General features: G+C 53.9%; 3 protein-coding genes across 3 annotated transcripts in view; 2 read left to right on the forward strand and 1 right to left on the reverse strand.

The window, feature by feature from the left end:
• The window catches only part of SLC52A2 (solute carrier family 52 member 2), a 36,618-nt gene extending 34,134 nt beyond the window's left edge, over positions 1-2,484 (forward strand). The window contains exon 13 of the mRNA XM_079982795.1: positions 1,110-2,484. Within this exon, the coding sequence (XP_079838921.1) occupies positions 1,110-1,322 (213 nt within the window). The 3' untranslated portion in view covers positions 1,323-2,484. The remainder of the gene's footprint in view (positions 1-1,109) is intronic.
• Positions 1-19,185, reverse strand: part of FBXL6 (F-box and leucine rich repeat protein 6) — a 173,768-nt gene that overhangs the window by 45,306 nt on the left and 109,277 nt on the right. The window lies entirely within an intron of this gene.
• On the forward strand, positions 6,877-18,182 carry LOC307219538 (uncharacterized protein; the record flags this gene model as incomplete). Its single annotated transcript, XM_079982796.1, has 10 exons — positions 6,877-7,174; positions 10,344-10,548; positions 12,282-12,337; positions 13,557-13,607; positions 13,902-13,958; positions 14,554-14,589; positions 14,975-15,109; positions 15,684-15,728; positions 16,121-16,165; positions 17,758-18,182. 10 exons carry the CDS (start codon positions 6,877-6,879, stop codon positions 17,862-17,864), a joined length of 1,035 nt encoding a protein of 344 aa, XP_079838922.1. The 3' UTR covers positions 17,865-18,182.

Here is a 19,185-nt window from a genome sequence, read left to right on the forward strand (position 1 = left end):
TTTTCTTTCACTTTCAGGACAGCTCACAGAAACAGAGCAATAAGAATTATAAAACCAACACACAGTGGGATTTTGGTTCTCAAACTTAATCCGTTCTGGAAGTCCATTCCAAAACCAAAGCATTCCAAAACCAAGGTGTGCTTTCCCATAGAAAGTAATGCAAAATGGATTAATCCATTCCAGGCTGTTAAAAACAATCCCTAAAACAGCAATTTAATATGGATTTTACTATCTAACGAGACTATTGATCCATAAAATGAAAGCAGTAAACCGTGTACTGCAGTCACACAATCAGTCAATCAGTAGCTGAACTGGGTTCCACACAGTCATAAAAACAAAAAGAACAGAGCCACAAAAACACAAAATACCGAGCAAAAACAGACAGACCTCAGCGTAATACTCAAAATGGAAGTGTAACACTCAAAATGGAGCATGTTCAGCGTCTGAAAAAAAGTTCATAAACCGGAACACTTTCTTCCGGGTTTGCAGTTTTTGGATTCCAAGATGTTTGAGTACCAAGGTACCACTGTATTAAGGAAAATATTTTAACCAGCTGAACCGGCAGAAGGCTTAGGTTGGCAGACATATCTAATGGGCTCCCATTTAACTCAGTATTGCCTGCATGAACTGACAGCTGTGGATCTCTGGGGTCTCCGTCAGGGAGCCCTTGTTAAGCAAGGAAGCAGCAGGATCAGTGGTGATCCAGGTGAGGGTTGAAGAGGCCAGGAGGGTGAAGAGGTCCTCGCCTGAGAGTCCAGGGTGCCACAACCAAAAAGGCCCTCCCTCCAGGCACTGCCAGGCACATGACCTCATTGGGTGAGGGGCACCCAGGGAAAGACCCCTGGCAGCTGCTTTGGAGGCGGGCAGCTTCATGTAAGAAAAGGCAGCACTTGATATCATGGACTCTGAACGGAGCCAGCGCCCTCTTCTCCCCAGTGTGGACTGTCAGAGCCCCTATGGATCAGTCATGCACAGTGTCCCAGTGTCAGGGTTGCTTCAATGAAGCTGCATTTGGTGGCCTTGAGACCCTGTGCCTTCACCCACTGCTCATCGATGGAGCACCCAGAGGCCCTTGGCCACCCCCTGCTGATGCTTGGCTTCCTTTTCAGATCCTGTGCTGGGTGCTCTTCGTCGGCCTTCTCTCCTACGTCAAGCTGATGATCGGGGTGGTCTTGCGGGATGAGGGGCACAGCGCCCTGGTCTGGTGCGGGGCGATGGTGCAGCTGGGCTCCATGGTGGGGGCCCTCCTCATGTTCCCCTTGGTCAACGTCTACAACCTCTTCCGCTCCGGAGACCCTTGCAACACCAGCTGCCCTGTCTAGAGGGGTCTCAGAGGCCTAAGGATGGTCGCGCAATCTCAACAACCCAGAGGGAACTTGGAACCCAGTGCCTAGAACCCTGCACAGCTGCATCAGATTGGGTGGACCTGTGACACAGTGCTTGGGACCTGGGGAGATGCTACAACTGCACCCACCCCCATGACGGTTGCAATGGCTGTGTGGAAATGTGTTTGCGCAAGTGTCACGGGCATCATTTGCAGTTCATGGCAAATGGCATCAAGAGCTGCCCCTGCTGAGCCAACTCATGCGCAAGAGCAGAGAAATGAAGGTCTCCCCTGGGCAGCTGGACCAGCTGCTGCTGCCTCATTATAGCCCAGAGAGGCTACTTTCCTTGCCCTGACACCAGACAGGACATGGGGACCAAGCATTCCTGAACTACAGGTCGTCTCTATCGCTTGTGCAAATCTGTGAATTACATTTTCACTGTGTTTTATTTTTCCAATTCGTTGGAGGGTCCGCTGTTCTAACATACCACTTGGACTGAAAACGACTAAGCACCCATCTTCAAAAGCTGATCCCCAAACCCTTCGGGTCCAACATGGGTTCAGATAACTCATTGCCTTGTTTGCATGTCATGGGCAGCCCCACCTGATGGTTTAACATCAATGCACCTTTCTGGGCTGTATCTTTCCTCCTCACTCACACTAGGAGGAAACAAACCACGGTCCCTGGGATCGGGAACTGTCCTTTGTTTTGCTCCAGCAAACCACAGTCTGCAACGCTACGGATTCTGGTTTGTTTGGAAAGAAACATGCAGATCACGCTAAGCCAGAGGTGGTGGTTTGTTGCATGAACCAGGGAGAGCAAAAGGAGTGAGATCAATTTATGCACACTAAGCAAAGGTTTCTGGCAGGGGTGGGACACCTGTGTTGCCCCCCTTATATTGTTGGACTCCCATCAGCCTCAGCAGGCATGGCCAATGGCCGGGGGGCGAGTGCTGGTCCAGCAGCATCTGGAGGGTACAATGTGATGTGTGGATATGGGCTCTGTTGGCAAAGCAGCAACTTCTCCAACTGCTCAGAATCCCAAAGCTATTATTCCCCGCCCCCTTTTAATTTCCAAGGCATTGCAGATGCCGCTTTGAAACAAATCGACATCACGTTTTCTTTTGAAATAAAAAGTAGAAGGCTGACAGTTTAGACAAGGTGTCCCAGTGCTGCCTGCCTTCATTTTCATACCAAAGGCAAGTTGTTTTTCTTATCCATCTTAACAGATGGTTCTATTTCTTCTCCCCACTGTTCAGCATACACACCCCTTGGCATTATGATCACATCCGTAACCATTTCTCTATTATTTCTAATAGTAGTAATAATAATCCTCCTATATGTTAGGAGGAAGCAAAATAGAATCCGGCTGAATCTCATAACCTCAGACTCATGACTTGGTGCCACTCAAAATAGTCCTGTGCTACCAACAGGGCAGGAGGGCCTGGCGTGCTCTGGTTCATGGGGTCACGAAGAGACAGACACGACTAAACAACAACAACAACCAACACGGCATCGACCCAACCAACTCCCACATGACAAAGAACATACTATTTTCCTGGAAAATACAACCCATGGGGTACCTGACATGGGGTAGCAAAACATTCCCTGTGCTCAGGGCCAGACTGAGGTTTGATGAGGCCCTCAGCTACTGAAGGTAATGGGGCCCTTTAGATGTCCAGCTGTCCTTTGTCAACAACAAATTGTCATTGTTTTTTGTGTTCTGCAGGCTAGCAGGCGGAGCCCATGACTTACATCATAGGAGCCTACACAACACAAAACACTGTTGCTGTATGTAGGTTTTATTTTTATGTTTTTTATCTTATATTTTGGAAATGTACATCCAGGTTTTTTTTCCTTTAATTTTTTTTGGGGGCCCCCAAGAGAGTGGGACCCTAGGCTATAGCTTGTTTAGCTTATAAATAAATCTGGCACTGCCTGTGCTGTATTTAGCAGAAGCTGCAGATCGAAAGAGATCTGAAATTCAATTTCCTCCAGAAATGTAGAGCCCAGCTGCTATCTGCAGTGCCGCACAGAGCTCCCAGGGGGCAGCAGAACCCCCCAAAAGACACAGCCAGGCACCCAGAAAGATGGGGGGGGGCACATTCCAGGCAGCAGGACTCAAAAGAGAAGGGAGGCAGAGTCGCTGGCAAAAGGGCTGAGTGTGCCCATTGTCCTGTGTGGGCTGTGCCACCCGCCCTCTAGAAATGACCCCCTCATGCCTTCCATAATCACTGAAATTAAAGGGGGGTGGACTGGGAGGCACAGCCTCCTCCTGCCTCTCAGTGGCAGCGGTTCGCAGGTGGTTGGGTTTAATTTCACGATGTGAAAACTCCACCTGAGGACCAGCACTCTCACCTGGCGAAGCCAGCAGATCCAAGCGCATCAACAGCGCTCAGTTCACAGGAAGCTGTGCAAAGGGACTGTGTTTGTTTCCCAAGAGCCTGAATTCCCACAAGGACAACGCAAAGTCTTGGGCACTTTGAAAACTTCCAAGTTGTCTCTGGTATAAGGATGGCAGCAGGGAGTGGGCCGTAGTCCACAAACGCTGCCGCCACCATATGTGTTAGCCTTCAAGGTCTCACAAAGCCTCTTCATCATTGCTCTAGCAAAGGCTAACATGGTTTTGCTCCCCCTCAAGAAATTGGGTTCACACCTGCTTGTGCTGAGCCTGGCAGGCACCCCTCTTTCTTCTTCTTTGGCAATCCTTCGTAGCTGAGCAAGATTGTCTTCCATGAACATGGTCTTAACAGGGAGTCCGTAAGTGGCTGTGGAGGCCAGTTCTGGATCCACACATCCTTCCACAGTGGGGACATTGGTTTCCAGGCAGGAGATGATCATGGTGTGGATTTGCCAAGCGTGCCTTCCTCTTAGCACATTTCTCCCTTGCGTCCTGAGTTCGAGTGTCTTCAAAGTCCATGACACCTTTGGTAAAGGCTGTTCTCCAACTGGAGCGCTCGCAGGCCAGTGTTTCCCATTTTTTTAGATTTGCCTTGAGACAGTATTTAAACCTCTTTTGCTGATCACCAGCATTACGCTTTCCATTTTAAAGTTTAGAATAGAGTAGTTGCTTTGGAAGACGATAATCAGGCACCCGCACAACATGACCAGTCCAATGAAATTGATGTTGAAGAATCATTGCTTCAACACTGGTGATCTTTGCTTCTTCCAGTACACTGGCAATAGTTCACCTGTCTTCCCAAGTGATGTGTAAAAATATTTGGAGACACCATTGATGGAATCTTTTGAGGAATTGGAGATGGCGTTTATAAGTGGTCCATGTTTCACAAGCATACAGTAAGGTTGGTAGTACAATAGCTTTGTAAACAAGCATTTTGGTTTCCCAGCAAATGTCCCGGTCCTCAAACACTCTGCACTTCAATCGGGAGAAAGCCAAACTCCCAGAGCTCAGGTGATGCTGGATTTCGGCATCAATGTTGGCCCTTGTGGAAAGATAACTGCCCAGGTAGGAGAAGTGACCGACATTTTCCAACGTTACACCATTGAGTTGGATTTGCGGAGCTGCAGAGGGGTTATTTTGTACTTGTTGGTGCAGCACTTTGGTTTTTTGGATGTTGCGTGATAGGCCAAGCTTTTTGTAAGCTTCTGCGAAGATATTTAGGATGGTTTGGAGGTCATCCTCTGAGTGTGCACACACTGCGTTATGGTAACCTTACTCTTTGCCTTCAGCCTGCTCTGATCTGAGGCACCCCTCACCCCAATCCAGGTGGGGCATTCCCTACCCCCATGTTGGAGGAATCCCCTTGGTAGCTTTGCAGGAACCAATTCCCAAAACCTTCCTAATGCAACTTGCAACATTGAAATATGAGCTTTGGAGTCTCTGCTTCCCACCGGCAACCTGGATTGTGTGAACAGTCCCTCCCGCTTTTGCTGCCCTTGAGTTGAGGTCCAGAGAAGCCCCTTCCTCTGCCTTTGGGTCCAGACGGGAGGGTCACGCAAGCAGCCGCTGCTGCCGGTCCACTCCTGTCTGGTCCAGAGCACTGGTGGTGACCCCAGGCTGGCTGGCAAGCGGGCCTGTCATTATGAAGATGGTGGTTGCGGCACTGCCTCCAGAGCCCCCCTGAGCCCCACACTCTCGGGAGGCCCCAGAGCCCAATCGCACTCTGCAATCTCCTGAGCCACCCCTCCTGGAGACCCTTTCATCTGGGAACAAAAGCGCATTGAGCCCGGAGCAAAGAGCCCCTTGTTCTGCCAGGCCCAGAGAGGTGGGGGAAAGAATGCCAGGAGGGAGGGGCTGCCGTCCTTCGCAGACATCCAGGCTACACCTGCCTGCTCAGGAGATTAAAAGCCCCCCCTTCCCGACCCCTGGGGGGCATCCGTGGCCTACCTGGGCGCAAAGAGGGGGAGCCAACTACACAACTGCTTAGAGCAGAAAGGTTTCAGGAGCGAGTTTGTTGCGGATTTACTGGAGCATCTCCAACCTGGCGCCCTCCTGGTGTTTTAGACTACAACTCCCATGAGCCCCAGTCAGGATGTGGGAGTTGTAGTCTGAAACCTCTGGAGGGTGCTCCGTTGAGGAAGGCTGTTCTATTGCCATCTTTTAATGTCAAGAAGCCCAGCTGTACCCCCAGGAACAACTAACCTGGTGAGACACATGCTTCAGGCCTGCAAGATGCCTGCGTTGACAATCACAGGATTGTAGAGCTAGAAGGGACCCCAAGGGTCATCTAGTCCAACCCCCCACAATGCAGGAATATTTTGCCCAACATGAGGCTCAAACCTGCAACCCTGAGGTTAAGAGTCTCATGCTCAATATACGACGAGTTGAAGAAAATGTTCCAACTAACATTTGTAAAAAAGCCTGAAGCATTTTTGTTAGGGATCGTAGGAAAAGACCTGCCAAGGAAATTGAAAAACATCTTCATGTCTGTGACAACGGCGGCAAGAGTCTTGATAGCACAAGGATGGAAGAATGAGGAAACACCAACTAAAGAACTATGGCAAGAGAAACTGATGGACTGTGCAGAATTGGCGAAACTGACACACAAACTGCGTGACAAGAACAACTGTGACTTTAAAGAAGAATGGGAACCGTTTACAAAGTACCTAAAGATGCAACAAAGTGAATTGGACTCCTTGGCAGGCTTTGAATAAACACTCACAAATTTATTATTGGTAACATGAAGATAGATAAATTAAGGATCTTTACAATTTTATAATATGCTGAGATTAACATGTGCTGAAAAACCAGAGAGAGGAATTGAGGGAAGTTGGGGAGGGGGGGTTCTGGTTGGGGGAGGGGAAAATGGGGGGGTGATAAGGATGATATGTTTTTGATAAATTGTTATGTTGAAATTCTTATTTATTTTTTTTAAAGAGAATCTTATGCTCGACCTCCTAAGTTACCCCAGGCACTTAGTGAGGGACAGGGGCGGGTGCCCCCGAAGCTCTCCTCTGCTCAGGAGATCGCCCTCCCGCCCCAGACTGGGGTGGCGCAGGCAAGGGTCCCGCTGGCAGCCTCCCCTCGCCTTCCTCCCCATGGCGCGCCCCGGGCTTGGCTCTGCTCCGCTGGGACCCGGGAGGCGCCCGCAATGCGCGCTGCCTCGTTGCGCGCTGCCCCGCCGGCCGCCAGCAGCCCAGCTCAGGTGCGGCGGGGCTTCTCGCGCAGCTGGCCCCCTTCATCCGCCCGGAGCCAGGTGCCAGAAGCCCCGTCCCGGAGGGCCAGGCCCCGGGGACTCCCCGGAGCCCGCGCACCTGGCTGCAGGCGAGAGCTGATCCCGGGGAAGGCTTTACGAGCCGACGGGGAGCCTGGCGGCTGCCTTTCATGCGCCCGCGGCTTGGTTGCCGGCCAGCTGCCGGGCCGGGCTCTGCACAGTGTTCTCCAGGCAGGTGGGAGGAGGGGGGAGCAGGAAACCCACCCCCACCCCCAGCAGCTCCCCGCTCTTCGGCTGCCTTGTCCGGGGGCCAAATTTCCAGGTTAGGAAGCAGGCCTTCTCCTTCCTCCAAGCCCTTTGTCTCCAGAGATGCTCATCAAAGGCTGCTGCTCCCTGCTCAAGAATCAGGGCAGTCGCCTTAGTAAGGCCTGGACTTGCAAGCAGGAAGGAGGCGGCAGCGGTCACTGCCAACGGGAAGGGTTCGCAAGTCATCTAGTCCATCCCCCCCCCCCCGCCGCCGCCGCAGTGTAGGAATCCTTTGCCCAAGGTGGGCTTGAAAGTGTAAAGACAAAGGCTTTGATTCTGCCCGGAGTATGATAAATTTGGCAGTTTCAAGTCTGGCGGACGAGCCTGAGATTACAAGTCTCACGCTCTGCCAAGCTGTAGCTAAGTTTCCTGCGTTGCAGGGTAGATGACCCGGGGGTGTCCTTCTAACTCTACAATTTTGCTAATTCTAACATTCTCTCTCTCTCACACACACACACACACACACGCGCGCACAGAGAGAGAGAGAGAGAGAGAGAGAGGGAGGGAGGGAGGGAGGGAGGGAGGGAGGGAGGGAGGGAGGGAGAGGGAGAGAGGGAGAGAGATCCTGCTTTGGTTCCACACTCCCATCAGTCTTCCATCCAGTGGGGATCTGCATTTGGCGCCACTTTAAAAAGGCACCAGGAACCTCTCCATTCTGAAGGAAATCAGCCCTGAGTGCTCACTGGAAGGACAGATCCTGAAGCTGAGGCTCCAAGACTTTGGCCACCTCATGAGAAGAGAAGACTCCCTGGAGAAGACCCTGATGTTGGGAAAGATGGAGGGCACAAGGAGAAGGGGACGACAGAGGACGAGATGGTGGGACAGTGTTCTCAAAGCTACCAGCATGAGTTTGACCAAACTGCGGGAGGCAGTGGAAGACAGGAGGGCCTGGCGTGCTCTGGTCCACGAAGAGGGTCACGAAGAGGCGGACACGACTAAATGACTAAACAGCAGCAACAACAACAACCCTCCCACTTGCCAAGGATAATTGCAATCAACTCCCACCCGGAAACCTCTGTCCCCACTGTGGAAGGAGGTGTGGATCCAGAATTGGCCTCCACAGTCACTTACGGACTCACTGTTAAAACCGTGTTTATGGAAGACAATCTTGCTCGGCTGTGAGGAAGCCAAGGAACAATTGGTGGCACAATTTAAGGCTCCAGATTCCTTCTCAGTCCCTCTGATGCCGCTGCTGTTACAAGCAGATACTTGTGATGGCTTCAGGTCATATATGGCTCTGTTTTTACTGAAGATGTGAGCTGCTTTATGGAGTGTGTGCTCAGAAAGCAAATTATAAATCTTTTAAATAAATACAATAGCGTTTTATTTTAAAAGCATGACATCCCACACCCGCTCTCTCTGTTTGGGGCTCAGTTCAGGTTTGGTCTGGCTTCCACAAAGAGAGAAATGGGCCAGCAGTGAGATGGGCAACAAGGCTCCAGGGGCCAGTTGCATCGAGTTCCTGGCCCCATTTAGGGGTCCCCTTGGGCAGCCAGCCCTTTCCCCCTGTGGGGAGATTGTGGGCTCCCCCTTCTGAGGAGGCAGAGGTAGGGAGATGGCGCACGTCCAGCCCCCACCCCTCTTCAGACCCTCTTTGGAGGACAGGGAGCTGGCAGAAGACACTGGCAGTGGGTGGGGGAGCTGGCACAGGAGCAGCCTGGGTGCCAGGGGCCACTGCAGCTGCCTCAGTCCTCCCCAGGGGCAGGCAATCAGGCAGCCCTTGCAACCAGATCCAGCCCCACAGGCCCTATGTCACCCCTGAGAAAGCCTTTAATCCAGGAGAGCCGAGAGAGGCCCCAAACAAAAGCGCATTGAGATGCTCCACAGCCACAAAGGGAGCTTTGTTCTGGCACTGGCACCTTCCGCATTGCTGGGGGGTGTGTGTGGAGAGGTGTATCTGGCTGGGGGGGCAAGGGGGGCTTCATCTGCTCAGGCGATGAGGAGGGAGGACCCCAGGCCTGGACCGTCCTGGCAGGCTCTTCCTACAGTCATGGCTTGTGGGTGGATAGACAGACGGACAGACAGACCACCAGAGCAAAGTTGTTCTCTGTAGTCTTTGCACCCACACTTCTTCTTTGGCCATCCCTCGTAGCCGAGTAAGATTGTCTTCCATAAGCACGTTTTAACAATGAGTCCGTAAGGGACTGTGGAGGCCAATTTTGGATCCACACGTCCTTCCACAATAGGGACTGAGTGGTGACCCCATTGGGTGCGGTAATCCAGTCAGGGGGAAAAGGGAGGCAGACTATGTTAAGGGCACATTTTTAGCCCCTCCCCTTTTCGGGGTGAGCAGAGTGGATCCTAAAAAGGGCTCTCAGTCATGGATACAGCTGCCGAGCTGCTCAACTGCCTCCTTCCTTGAGCCAGAACAACTGAATCTGTATCCACCACCCATGTGCCGGTTCATGACTAGGGGCTTCCAGATTTCAGGATCCTGCCCCCATTACCATTTGCCAATCGCCATGGAACTTTTGGGTTTGGGATGAGTTTTTGGAAGAAGCCTGTAAATGAATTTGTTTTGTGTGTGTAGATCAGTGCACGCTGACCAATGCACAGTCTTCGCAGTAGGGCTGTGTTCCGATCCAGCGAGTGAGGGCACCACCCACACCCCCCGCACTGAACTGCCAATTGTCCTTTGTGCTAATAAAGGAGTCCTTGCGTTCCACCGAACAAACTCCCCTCTTTGCTGCCTGGGTTAATTGATGGGGAGCAGGTGCCAAGGTCCAGGAAGGGCACCTGAGAACTTTCATCATGGCGTAAATAATCCCTCGTTAAAAGCATCTCAGCTAGCAAAGTCTCCCTGGGAAGGCCCCCCCCCCCCTCTCTCTCTCTCTCTCTCTCTCTCTCTCTCTCTCTCTCTCTGCTTGAGGAGCTGCTGGCAGCCTGAGAGCAGCAGGCCATGCTGGGGTACCTGTGCCCGGGTCTGGGGTTGGACTTGGGCTGGTGTCAGGCAGGGCGAGGAAGGGCTGCCCCTCATGGCTGGGCACCCCCCACCTTTGTTGCACAGCGGCAGGTGGGGGGGGGAGGAAGCCCCCTGCCCCTCAAGAAGGGAGCCCAGGGGCTGCTCAGGGGCCTCTGTGGCTCTGCCCCTCCCACAGCAGCCACCCATCGCCCTCCTGCCCACCTCTGGATTGGCTGGCCCCTCGCAGCCGGCTCCCCCCCCACCCGGAGGGGACAGGCCCATATAATGGGCCTCCCATGGCTCAGCACACAGAGTGTTTCTGCCTCCCCCAGAGTTCCTGAGACTGGATCCCAGCACCGCCCCAAGCGCCAGACGCCCAGGATCATGCGGGCACAGCACAGGTGGGTGCCAACTTTGCTTGGGTGCAGAAAGGGGACCCTGTGGGTGGGCTGGGTCCATGCACCTGTTTGCCCCAGGTGAATCCAGGTTTAGATCCCTGCCCCGGTGTGGGCAGAACAGATCAGCCTCCCCTCTCTCTCTCCTCCTCAGTTTCCCTCCTGTTATATCTGCCGCCAGGGAGCCTGGCTCAGTGTCTGGGGTGGAAGCCTGTCGGCCAGAAAGCTGACCAACTGTGGACCCCACTGGGCAGTCAGTCTCCTGTTGAAGGATGGCCTTGCAGCGGGGGCTGGGCACCTGCTGAGTTGCCCCCAGGACCGGAGGAGGCGTGGGAGGTGGCTACCAGAGGAGGGGGAAGGCAGGGGGGGCCCTCCAGTGCTGTGCTCTTGCCCTGGCCTGTGGTTCAGCCCTGGAGCTTCTGTTTGGATTCAGGAGGTCCCATGGCATCTCCGGGGGGGGGGGGGGGGCTGATCAAAGACTCCTTTTCTTCCTAGAACCCCGGGGAGCTGAATCTGTTGCTCAGTAGCCATTGCACTTTTTAATTATTTCCTCCTGCAAATGTTGACCAAAATGCAATATTTAACAGTCGCTATGCTTTATAATCTACTTTGAATTGACAAATTCAAAAATATGTTTTATCCACAAAGATGTAAACCCCAAAGCACTGTTCAACTGAATTATTTATTCATTTAATTTCCTTTATAAATTGCTTCTCGTAAAGCTTCCCAAAGTGATTTCACAATGAAAACATATGTATATACAGACTGGCTTATCCACACCTCCCCTTGTTCTGTTGCTTCCCTTACCCTCCTGGAAAAAACCCTGCTCTTTAGTGCTCAATCGGAGCTAATGGGAATTTGGGTTTTCCCCAGATTGCCATTTGTTCTAATGCATCACTAAAGAGCGGGTTTTCCCTTGGAAGGCAGAGGGGCAAAGGGAAAACTCAAGCAGGAAACTGCCAGGTCTCACCTGCATATGACAGCTATGTACCTTTTACAATTTGTTATGTGCTGTAAGCCACCCAGAGTGGCTGGGGAAACCTGGTCGGATGGATGGGGTATCAATAATAAAATCATCACCATCAAGGGATCAGCAGGGTCTCACTTCTACAGCTTCTCCTCTGCAGTGGGCAGGGTCTCTCCAGCAGCTCCTCTCCACTGCCATGTGGTTGTTCTGCAGGAGATTTTCTGAGGGGATCGTGCCCCATCATAGCTGGGCAGGAGAGGAGGAGACTGCTGCCTTGTTGGGTGGGGGGGGGGTCTCCCACCTCAGGCAGCCCCAGAGTGGTTCTGGCAATTCCTGGGCTTCTAAAAAACAATGCAAGACTTGCTGGCAACACAGACTTGGAGGACCCTAAGTGAGATTCAGGTCTTACTCCCAATATCCGTTTTGAGTGCCAAGAGCCAGCCTAGAAAACAAAGTTGAACGGGAGTGCCACTGAGCATGTACAGAATGCCCCCCACTTCTGGGATCAGGGGTGTGACTTCCCAGCAGACCCCTCTCTGCTGCTGAAGAACCTGATGAACTTTTAAAACGATATTATTTCTGATTTAAGCGCTTAAAGCTCTTCCCATACCTTTGCACAACCAGCCACAACAAAGCCACGAGGCCGGACCAGGGACGTCACGGCTGAGCTGAGATTTCTGGCGTGGCTCAAAGTTCAGACTCTTAACCACTGTGATGTTAATGCTCCAGCCCCTTCTCCACTCTCAGCCCCCTCTTCCTTTCCACCCCGCAGGTTCCTCTTGCTCACGGCAGCTGCGGTTCTGCTCTTGGCCATTGTGGTGGCAGATGGTGAGTTGCAGTCGGCACTTGGGTGGGTGGAGGGAGGGGCCCCTGGAGTTGGGGGTGTGGGACCCCCAGAAAGGAAAGAGGAAGAGGCACTTGTAGCTGGCCAGCATCCTGCAAAACAAAGAAGCAGCTTGCACCCCAAATACACAACCTCTGAGCGGTGAGAGACTCCAGGGATTCCCAGCACTTTTCCACTGTCCAGTTTCCTTGGGAAGAAGGTGAGCAGTTTAGAATACAGTGGTACCTCGGGTTAAGAACTTAATTCGTTCCAGCGGTCCGTTCTTTACCTGTTCTTAACCTGAAGCACCACTTTAGCTAATAGGGCCTCCTGCTGCCCCTGCACCGCCAGAGCACGATTTCTGTTCTTATCCTGAAACAAAGTTCTTAACCTGAGGTACTATTTCTGGGTTAGCGGAGTCTGTAACCTGAAGCACCTGTAACCCGAGGTACCACTGTATAGGGTTTTTTAAAAAGCACGTATATGCAATGAGCAGAGGCTGGAGGGGCTCATAGTGTTAACCCCACAACAGATCCTGCTTCTATATTAGTCGCAGCTTTGGATCCAGCAGAGATCAAGCAGGTCTCTGTGTCTCCAGCTTCCGGCCTTCTTGCAGCTCATATGAACATCCTCTGGCTATTGTTTTCCTAAATAGCAGCCAGGGGAGGGGAGGGTGGAGGAAAAGCCCCCCCCCCATTAGCCTGGAGGGCCCCCTCACTTAGTTGGAGCTCTTGCATCCCAGCTCACGCTTTTGTGACGCTGATGAGGACACTTAAGCAGCCAGCTAAGGCCATGGTCTTACACATGGCTAGGCAAACTAAGGCCCGGGGGCCGGATCTGGCATAATCGCCTTCTCAATCCGGCCCATGGTCTGGGAATCAGTGTGTTTTTACATGACTGGAATGTGTGCTTTTATTTAAAATGCATCTCTGGGTTATTTGTGGGGCATAGAAATTCGTTCATTATTTCCCCCCCAAAAAAATATAGTCCGGCCCCCCACAAGGTCTGAGGGATGGTGGACCGGCCCCCTGCTTTAAAAGTTTGCTGACCCCTGCTCTTACAAAGAGGCTGGACCAACTAGTTCAGGAACCTCCTCTGTACGATTCGATCCCTCGCTGGGTGCAGGACCCCAAGAAATGGAGGGGACTTGGGGCATCATGCAGACTGACCCTCACAACCCACAACAACGATAATAAACAACCGCTTCTCTCTCCCTCCCTGCAGAGCCCCTGAGCTCCCCAAGTCCCACTTCCCCCGCAGGCAGCCAGACAACAGGTATGTCTAAGGGGGCTTGACTTTTGAGGGGCAAAGTCCTTCCCCTTTGCAAGCGGAGCACGTGGAGCAGACTTCCCGCAGTCCTCCAGCTCCAGATGTTTGGGACTACAACTCCCATCAGCCTGAGTCAGATGCCATGCTGTAGTTCAAAACATCTGGAGGGCGCCAGGTTGGGGGCAGCTGGCCTGAACCTGTCTGGGGCTCTGGGTGGCTGAGGGGGAAATGCCCAAAGGAGCTTCATCGCACGGGACCCCCGACCCCCTTCAGCTTCTCTCTCTCCCCCGTCTCTTTCAGAGCCCATGGCAAACTCAGAGCCCATCATCTCTGGTAAATTGGAGGCCTCGGGAGAAAGTAAGTGGAATCCTGGAAGCCAGAGATGCTACTTTGGCAAAAGAGGGGGATCAGAGAATCAGAGAAGTCCAGCCCCTAATAATAATAATAATAATAATAATAATAATAATAATAATTTATTTATATCCTGCCCATCCAGCAGGAATCACAGCTAAAGACTCTCTGAGAGATGGCTCAAGTCAGGGGGAGATGGCTGTGGCGCCTCAGGTGTGAGAGCGACGCCCTCTGCTCATGCCCAGGGACACTCTTGCCCTTGCTGCTACTTCACAACATCCCCCTGGAGAGGAGCTCTAGCAGTCCAAGGGTGGCCACAAACTGCTGCCTGCATGAGTTGCATGCTGCTCCCCCCCCCCCCCGCTACGCCTTCCTTGGCCATGCAGAGACTCAGCCCCTGAGCTGGGTCCATGTTCTAAAATGAGCTGTTCAAGCTTGGGACTCGCTTTGGCTCCTGACCGACAGCCCACAGAGAGATGGAGGCCTGGACTGCAATTTCATCCAATGTCTAGAGGCTAAAGGGTTGTGGGGAGGCAGAAGATGGAGTGGGGCTCAGCCTCTCTGCCGTGCATCATTTGAACACCTGTCTCCATGTCCACAGGTGAGATCGGAACTCCTGCGGATCCCATGACCACAGGTAGGCATGGCCCAGTAAGCTCCCCTCCCCTCCCCTCCCCTCCCCCAGCCTCCTTTGTGCCCCTTTGCCTCCTGAGCCCTCCAACTGGCCCCTTCTCTGTTGGAGGACACAGCTGTGTATTCTGGGACCCCTGAATGGACCGGCTGCCCCCAGGCGAGGTGGAGGGTGTGCTGCCCCCATTGCCAGCCCACGACTCGAAGGCCTGACCCAGCTGCCAAGGGGTGGGGAGCACCTTGTCCTTTGACCTCAGGTGGCCAAATGCCTTGGGCTGGGCTGGCACCATCCCTGCTCACTTTGAGGGCCCCCTGCCCCACAGTATGACCCCCTCATACCCAGAGGCGATGCCCCTGTTGGCTGATTCCTCTCTTACTCCATCCATGGACAGAGGTGGCCCCCGTGAGCTTTGCAGGGGCCGATCGCGCCCACACAGATGAGGTCAACGGGGACGTGATGCTCAACAGTGATGCCTCCAACCTCGGATCCTTAAGCTTGGACCCGCTGCCCGGAGACGCCCAGAGTGGTACGTCTGCCAGTCTGGTTGCCCTTGCCTTCTCATGGGTCCATAGAATCTTAGGGACCCTGAGGGTCATCTAGCCCAACCCCTGCAATGCAGGAACGTCATGTAAAGCATCCAGGTGGCCCCTGCCTATGAACCTCCAAGGAAGGAGAGTCCATCACCTCCTGAGGGAGTCCGTTCCACTGTCTAGCAACCCCTCCTGTCAACTCCCCTCTTGCCTTCTTATGGGGGCTCCGACCTCAGCTGCCCTGATTTACAAGCCAGCCCTCCCCCAGGCCTGGCTGTGACTCCACAGAAAGCCCTGCCAGTGTCTCTTCTGATCCTCTCAAGGTTCGGGTCCAGAAGGGCCAACTTGAATAAAATATGGGGCGTCCTGGTAAGCCCCGCACCGCATAATCGATCACATCGCCGGCACAACAATTGAATGTCAATGCCCATCAAATGGGGGGGGGGAGCTCTTAGGCTCCTTGGAGACCTTTGAAAAAACCCCTGGGAGGGCAGTGGAGAGTCCTTGAGACCCAGCACTGCCCATCTGTGGGATATGGAAGGGACCTCTGTCTATCTCTGGTTTCTCTAGGTCCCACCATGGATGTTCCTGCTCATTCCCACGAGTCCCAAGAAAGTAAGTTCTTCCCGGGTTGGGAGTCACATCAGGGGTCTTGGAAAATGGGCGACTCCACAGAGGGTCTCTTGTGCTTGATGTGAAGCCTCTATGTGGGGAGAACCCCTCCAGAGGGCTGTGCAAGGCTCTGTCCTGGGGGAGGCAAGCAGCGTGGGAGACCCATCTGGGGCAAGGCCTGGCTCAATGGCTGCTAGTCATGGTGGTTCTGCCTCTGAAGGGCAACTGCTGGGAATCACAAGTGAGGAAATGGCTTTTGCGCACAAATCCTGCTTTCGGGTTTCCCTTAATTGGCATCTGGTTGGATGCTGGACTGGGTGGGCCCCCTTTGGCCTGATCCTCCAGGCTCCTCTTACCTTTACTCTAGCTGTAATCTGGCATGTTTTCCTCCCCAGGCTTGGACCATGAAGTGTATTCAGAGGAAACCCTCGCCTCCCAAGATAAGTGTCCCACGAAGGGCCACAGCACTGGTTGGCCCCTGGGAGAACAGGCTGCTGGCCTGATTCTGAGGTTCATTTCACCTTGAGTTAGTGGGATGCCTCTCCAATGCTCTCATCCGCTGGGGCCCCATTCCTGATTTTTCATGCTGACCCCTGAAATGTCCCCACTTTTGACCCCTGAAGGCATTGCAGTTGGGTCTGGTTCCTGCTCAAGGCTGCTGTGGCCTCTACTGTGAAATGCACTTCTGACCCCTAAAATCAGGGGTGGGGTGTTCCAGATGTTGCCAGGCTCCAGCTTGCACCAGCCTCAGTCAGGGAGTGAGGATGCTGCCGTCCCACAACATTTGCAGGGTCACCAATTTGCCGCATGTCCTCTTGTCCCTCGAGTGTCGGGGAGCAGAGCTGGTTCAGAACGTGCCGTTCCCAGGAAAAAAGACCTCCTCCCTGGCACCACGGAGCCCTGGGAAGTGGGCATGTCGTCGTGTCTGGGGGGAGACCCTGATGCACTCCAGGCCCACCCCGTGCCTACACAGAGGGAGCATGTGGGGCAGGTTGTGCCCATTGGGCACCCAACCAGATTTGCTTGCAGGAACCTTGCAAAGGAGGTGATACGACCCCCTTTCCTTATTGAGCATTCGCTCCCGTCGGATTTTTGGGAGGTTGTACAGCAATGAGTGTTTCCAGGTTGTGGCAGGGGCCACAGCTCAGAGACAGAGGAGCATCTGCCCGGCAGCAGAAGGTTCTAGGTTCAACGTTCAACGGCAGCTGCAGCTGCAGGCAGGGTTGGGCACCCTGGAGAGCTGCCTGTCAGTGTAGACAACACTGGGCTCTAAATCAGGGGTCAGCAAACTTTTACAGCAGGGGGCCAGTCCACTGTCCCTTAGACCTTGTGGGGGGCAGGACTATATTTTTTTGGGGGGGGAATGAATGAATTCCTATGCCCCACAAATAAATCAGAGATGCATTTTAAATAAAAGCACACATTCTACTCATGTAAAACCACACTGATTCCTGGACCGTCTGCCGGAAGGCAATTGGGCCGGATCCAGCCCCCGGGCCTTAGTCTGCCTACCCATTCTCTAGATGGACCAGGGCTCTGACGTGGTGCAAGGGAGCGCCCTATGTGCCGTCCAAATCTCCCTTCCTCCACCACCATGGATTTTAGTGCGTTTCCTGGTGCATTTTGTCCTATCAAAATGTTTATTTGCTGTGGCAGAACACTTCAGGCATGAGCCTCGATTCCCTGTGTTCCTGCAAAAGAGTGGCAGCCTGGGGGGGGGGGGGCTTACTCAAGTCTCCCGAAGCAGCAGCTCCTGGCCTCCTTGCAGGGCCCTTTCAAAGGAGGCTTGTCCCAGGAGGTCCTTCAATTGCCGCCCCCCTCCAAACATCACCAAGGATCATCCTTGGTCCAAGAGATCTGGCACTGACTCTGCAGTGGCTCAGGAATCACAGAAACAGAGTTGGAAGGGAGTTCCATGTAGGAGACCCAGGGCTCACTTGAAAGGCTTGTGGGGGTCTGTGAGGCTGGCTGGTTGGCCTGAGGTACCAGGCCAGGGAGATGAAGTGAGCGGCTTCTTCTCTTTTTTCTCCACAGGCATGTGAGGAGCGCTGCTGCCTCCTCCTCCTCCCCCCCTTGCTGAAGGCCCTGAGATGCCCCAGTGGACAGCCATCGCCCGCCTGCTCCTGCGCTGCCGACTGAGCCTTTGCTTCCTCCTGCAGACTCCCCTCTCCCCCCCCTTGTGCTTTTCACGCCACCTCTCCTGCCACGGCTGGCCACAGGATATGCTTGGGGGTGCCACCCCCAGTTCGCACTGAGCCCCCCAGCCGCCGCCTCCTCTTCTCCAGCCATGCCCATCGGCCTGAGCTGCTCCTCGGACACAGAGGCTCAAGGACTGGGGCTTTTTCTAGAGCCTTGGAGTTGAAAGGGACCCCAGGGCCATGCAGCCTGACTCTTGTGTTCAAACGCAGGAACCTGCCCACTGCCCCAGGTGTGCCAGGCTGGAAGGGGCGGGGCACAAGCCACACGCTGCCTGCCTGCACACAGGAACCCAAATGAAGGTCCTAGAGGAAAAGACCTCCCCCTGCCCGCTGCCATGCAACAAAGCCTGGCCATTAGCAAGAGCAAAACCTGGGACAGCAGCTTTGACCCGCTGCTCTCTGGCGTCCTGCTTCCAGCTGCTTGAGCCTCCTCCCCAGGCTTCGCTTCCGGATCCTAGGCAGCTAGTCCCAGCTGCGTGTTGGGTCTCAGGGTACCCCAGGTCCCTCTCACCCCAGCCTTTGGGAGTCTTGGTTGCCTTCTTGGCCAGCCCAAGCAAGTTTCTAGCCAGAGCTTTCTGTGGCCTTTGGGCCACTGGTGGGGTGTGAGAACGTGTCCCAGCATGGAAGGCGAGGCCCCAAGAAGCGGAGGAAGAACAGAGCAGAGTCCGGTTGTCTGGGAGCTTGGAGTAGCTCACAGAACAGAGGGGTTTCCTGCTGTGTCTGCACAAGGACCCATAACTGGCCAGCAATGAGCTAGGCAGTCCTGGGGTCACTGGTACATAAGTTGCTGTGCAAGCAGAAGCTCCCAGATTCAATTGCCGATAGCCTCTCTAGGAAGGGATGAGATTCCCTCTCTGATATCCAGGAGAGCTGCTGCCAGTCTGTGCGGGAAATACTGAGCTAGATGGAGCAACAGTCTGACTGGGCAGAAGGCAGCTTCCTAGATTGCAGGGTGGGAGGCTGGCTGGCTGGCAGCAGCGCCAGTCTGATTCCTGCCCCAGAATGGGGGGGGGGGGCACGTAGGACTAGACCAGGTGTTTGGGGCTACACCTCCCATCAGCCCCCCACCCCGCTGGATTGTGACCAGGCCTGCTGCAGGGCAGAGGAGCCCTGTCCCAATTCCGAGACTTGGATTTCTGAGGGCAGTGCTCGCCTTGAGGCAGAGCCTGGGGGCTGGCCAGGAGTCAGGCTGCTGTGTGTGTTTGTTTGGGGAGGGGGCTTCTGTGCCCAAGGGGTTGTGTGGCTAGCCAGTGCCTCGCCAG

The sequence above is a fragment of the Podarcis cretensis genome (assembly GCF_951804945.1).
Source record: "Podarcis cretensis genome assembly, chromosome: 7".
Lineage (NCBI taxonomy): Eukaryota > Metazoa > Chordata > Lepidosauria > Squamata > Lacertidae > Podarcis > Podarcis cretensis.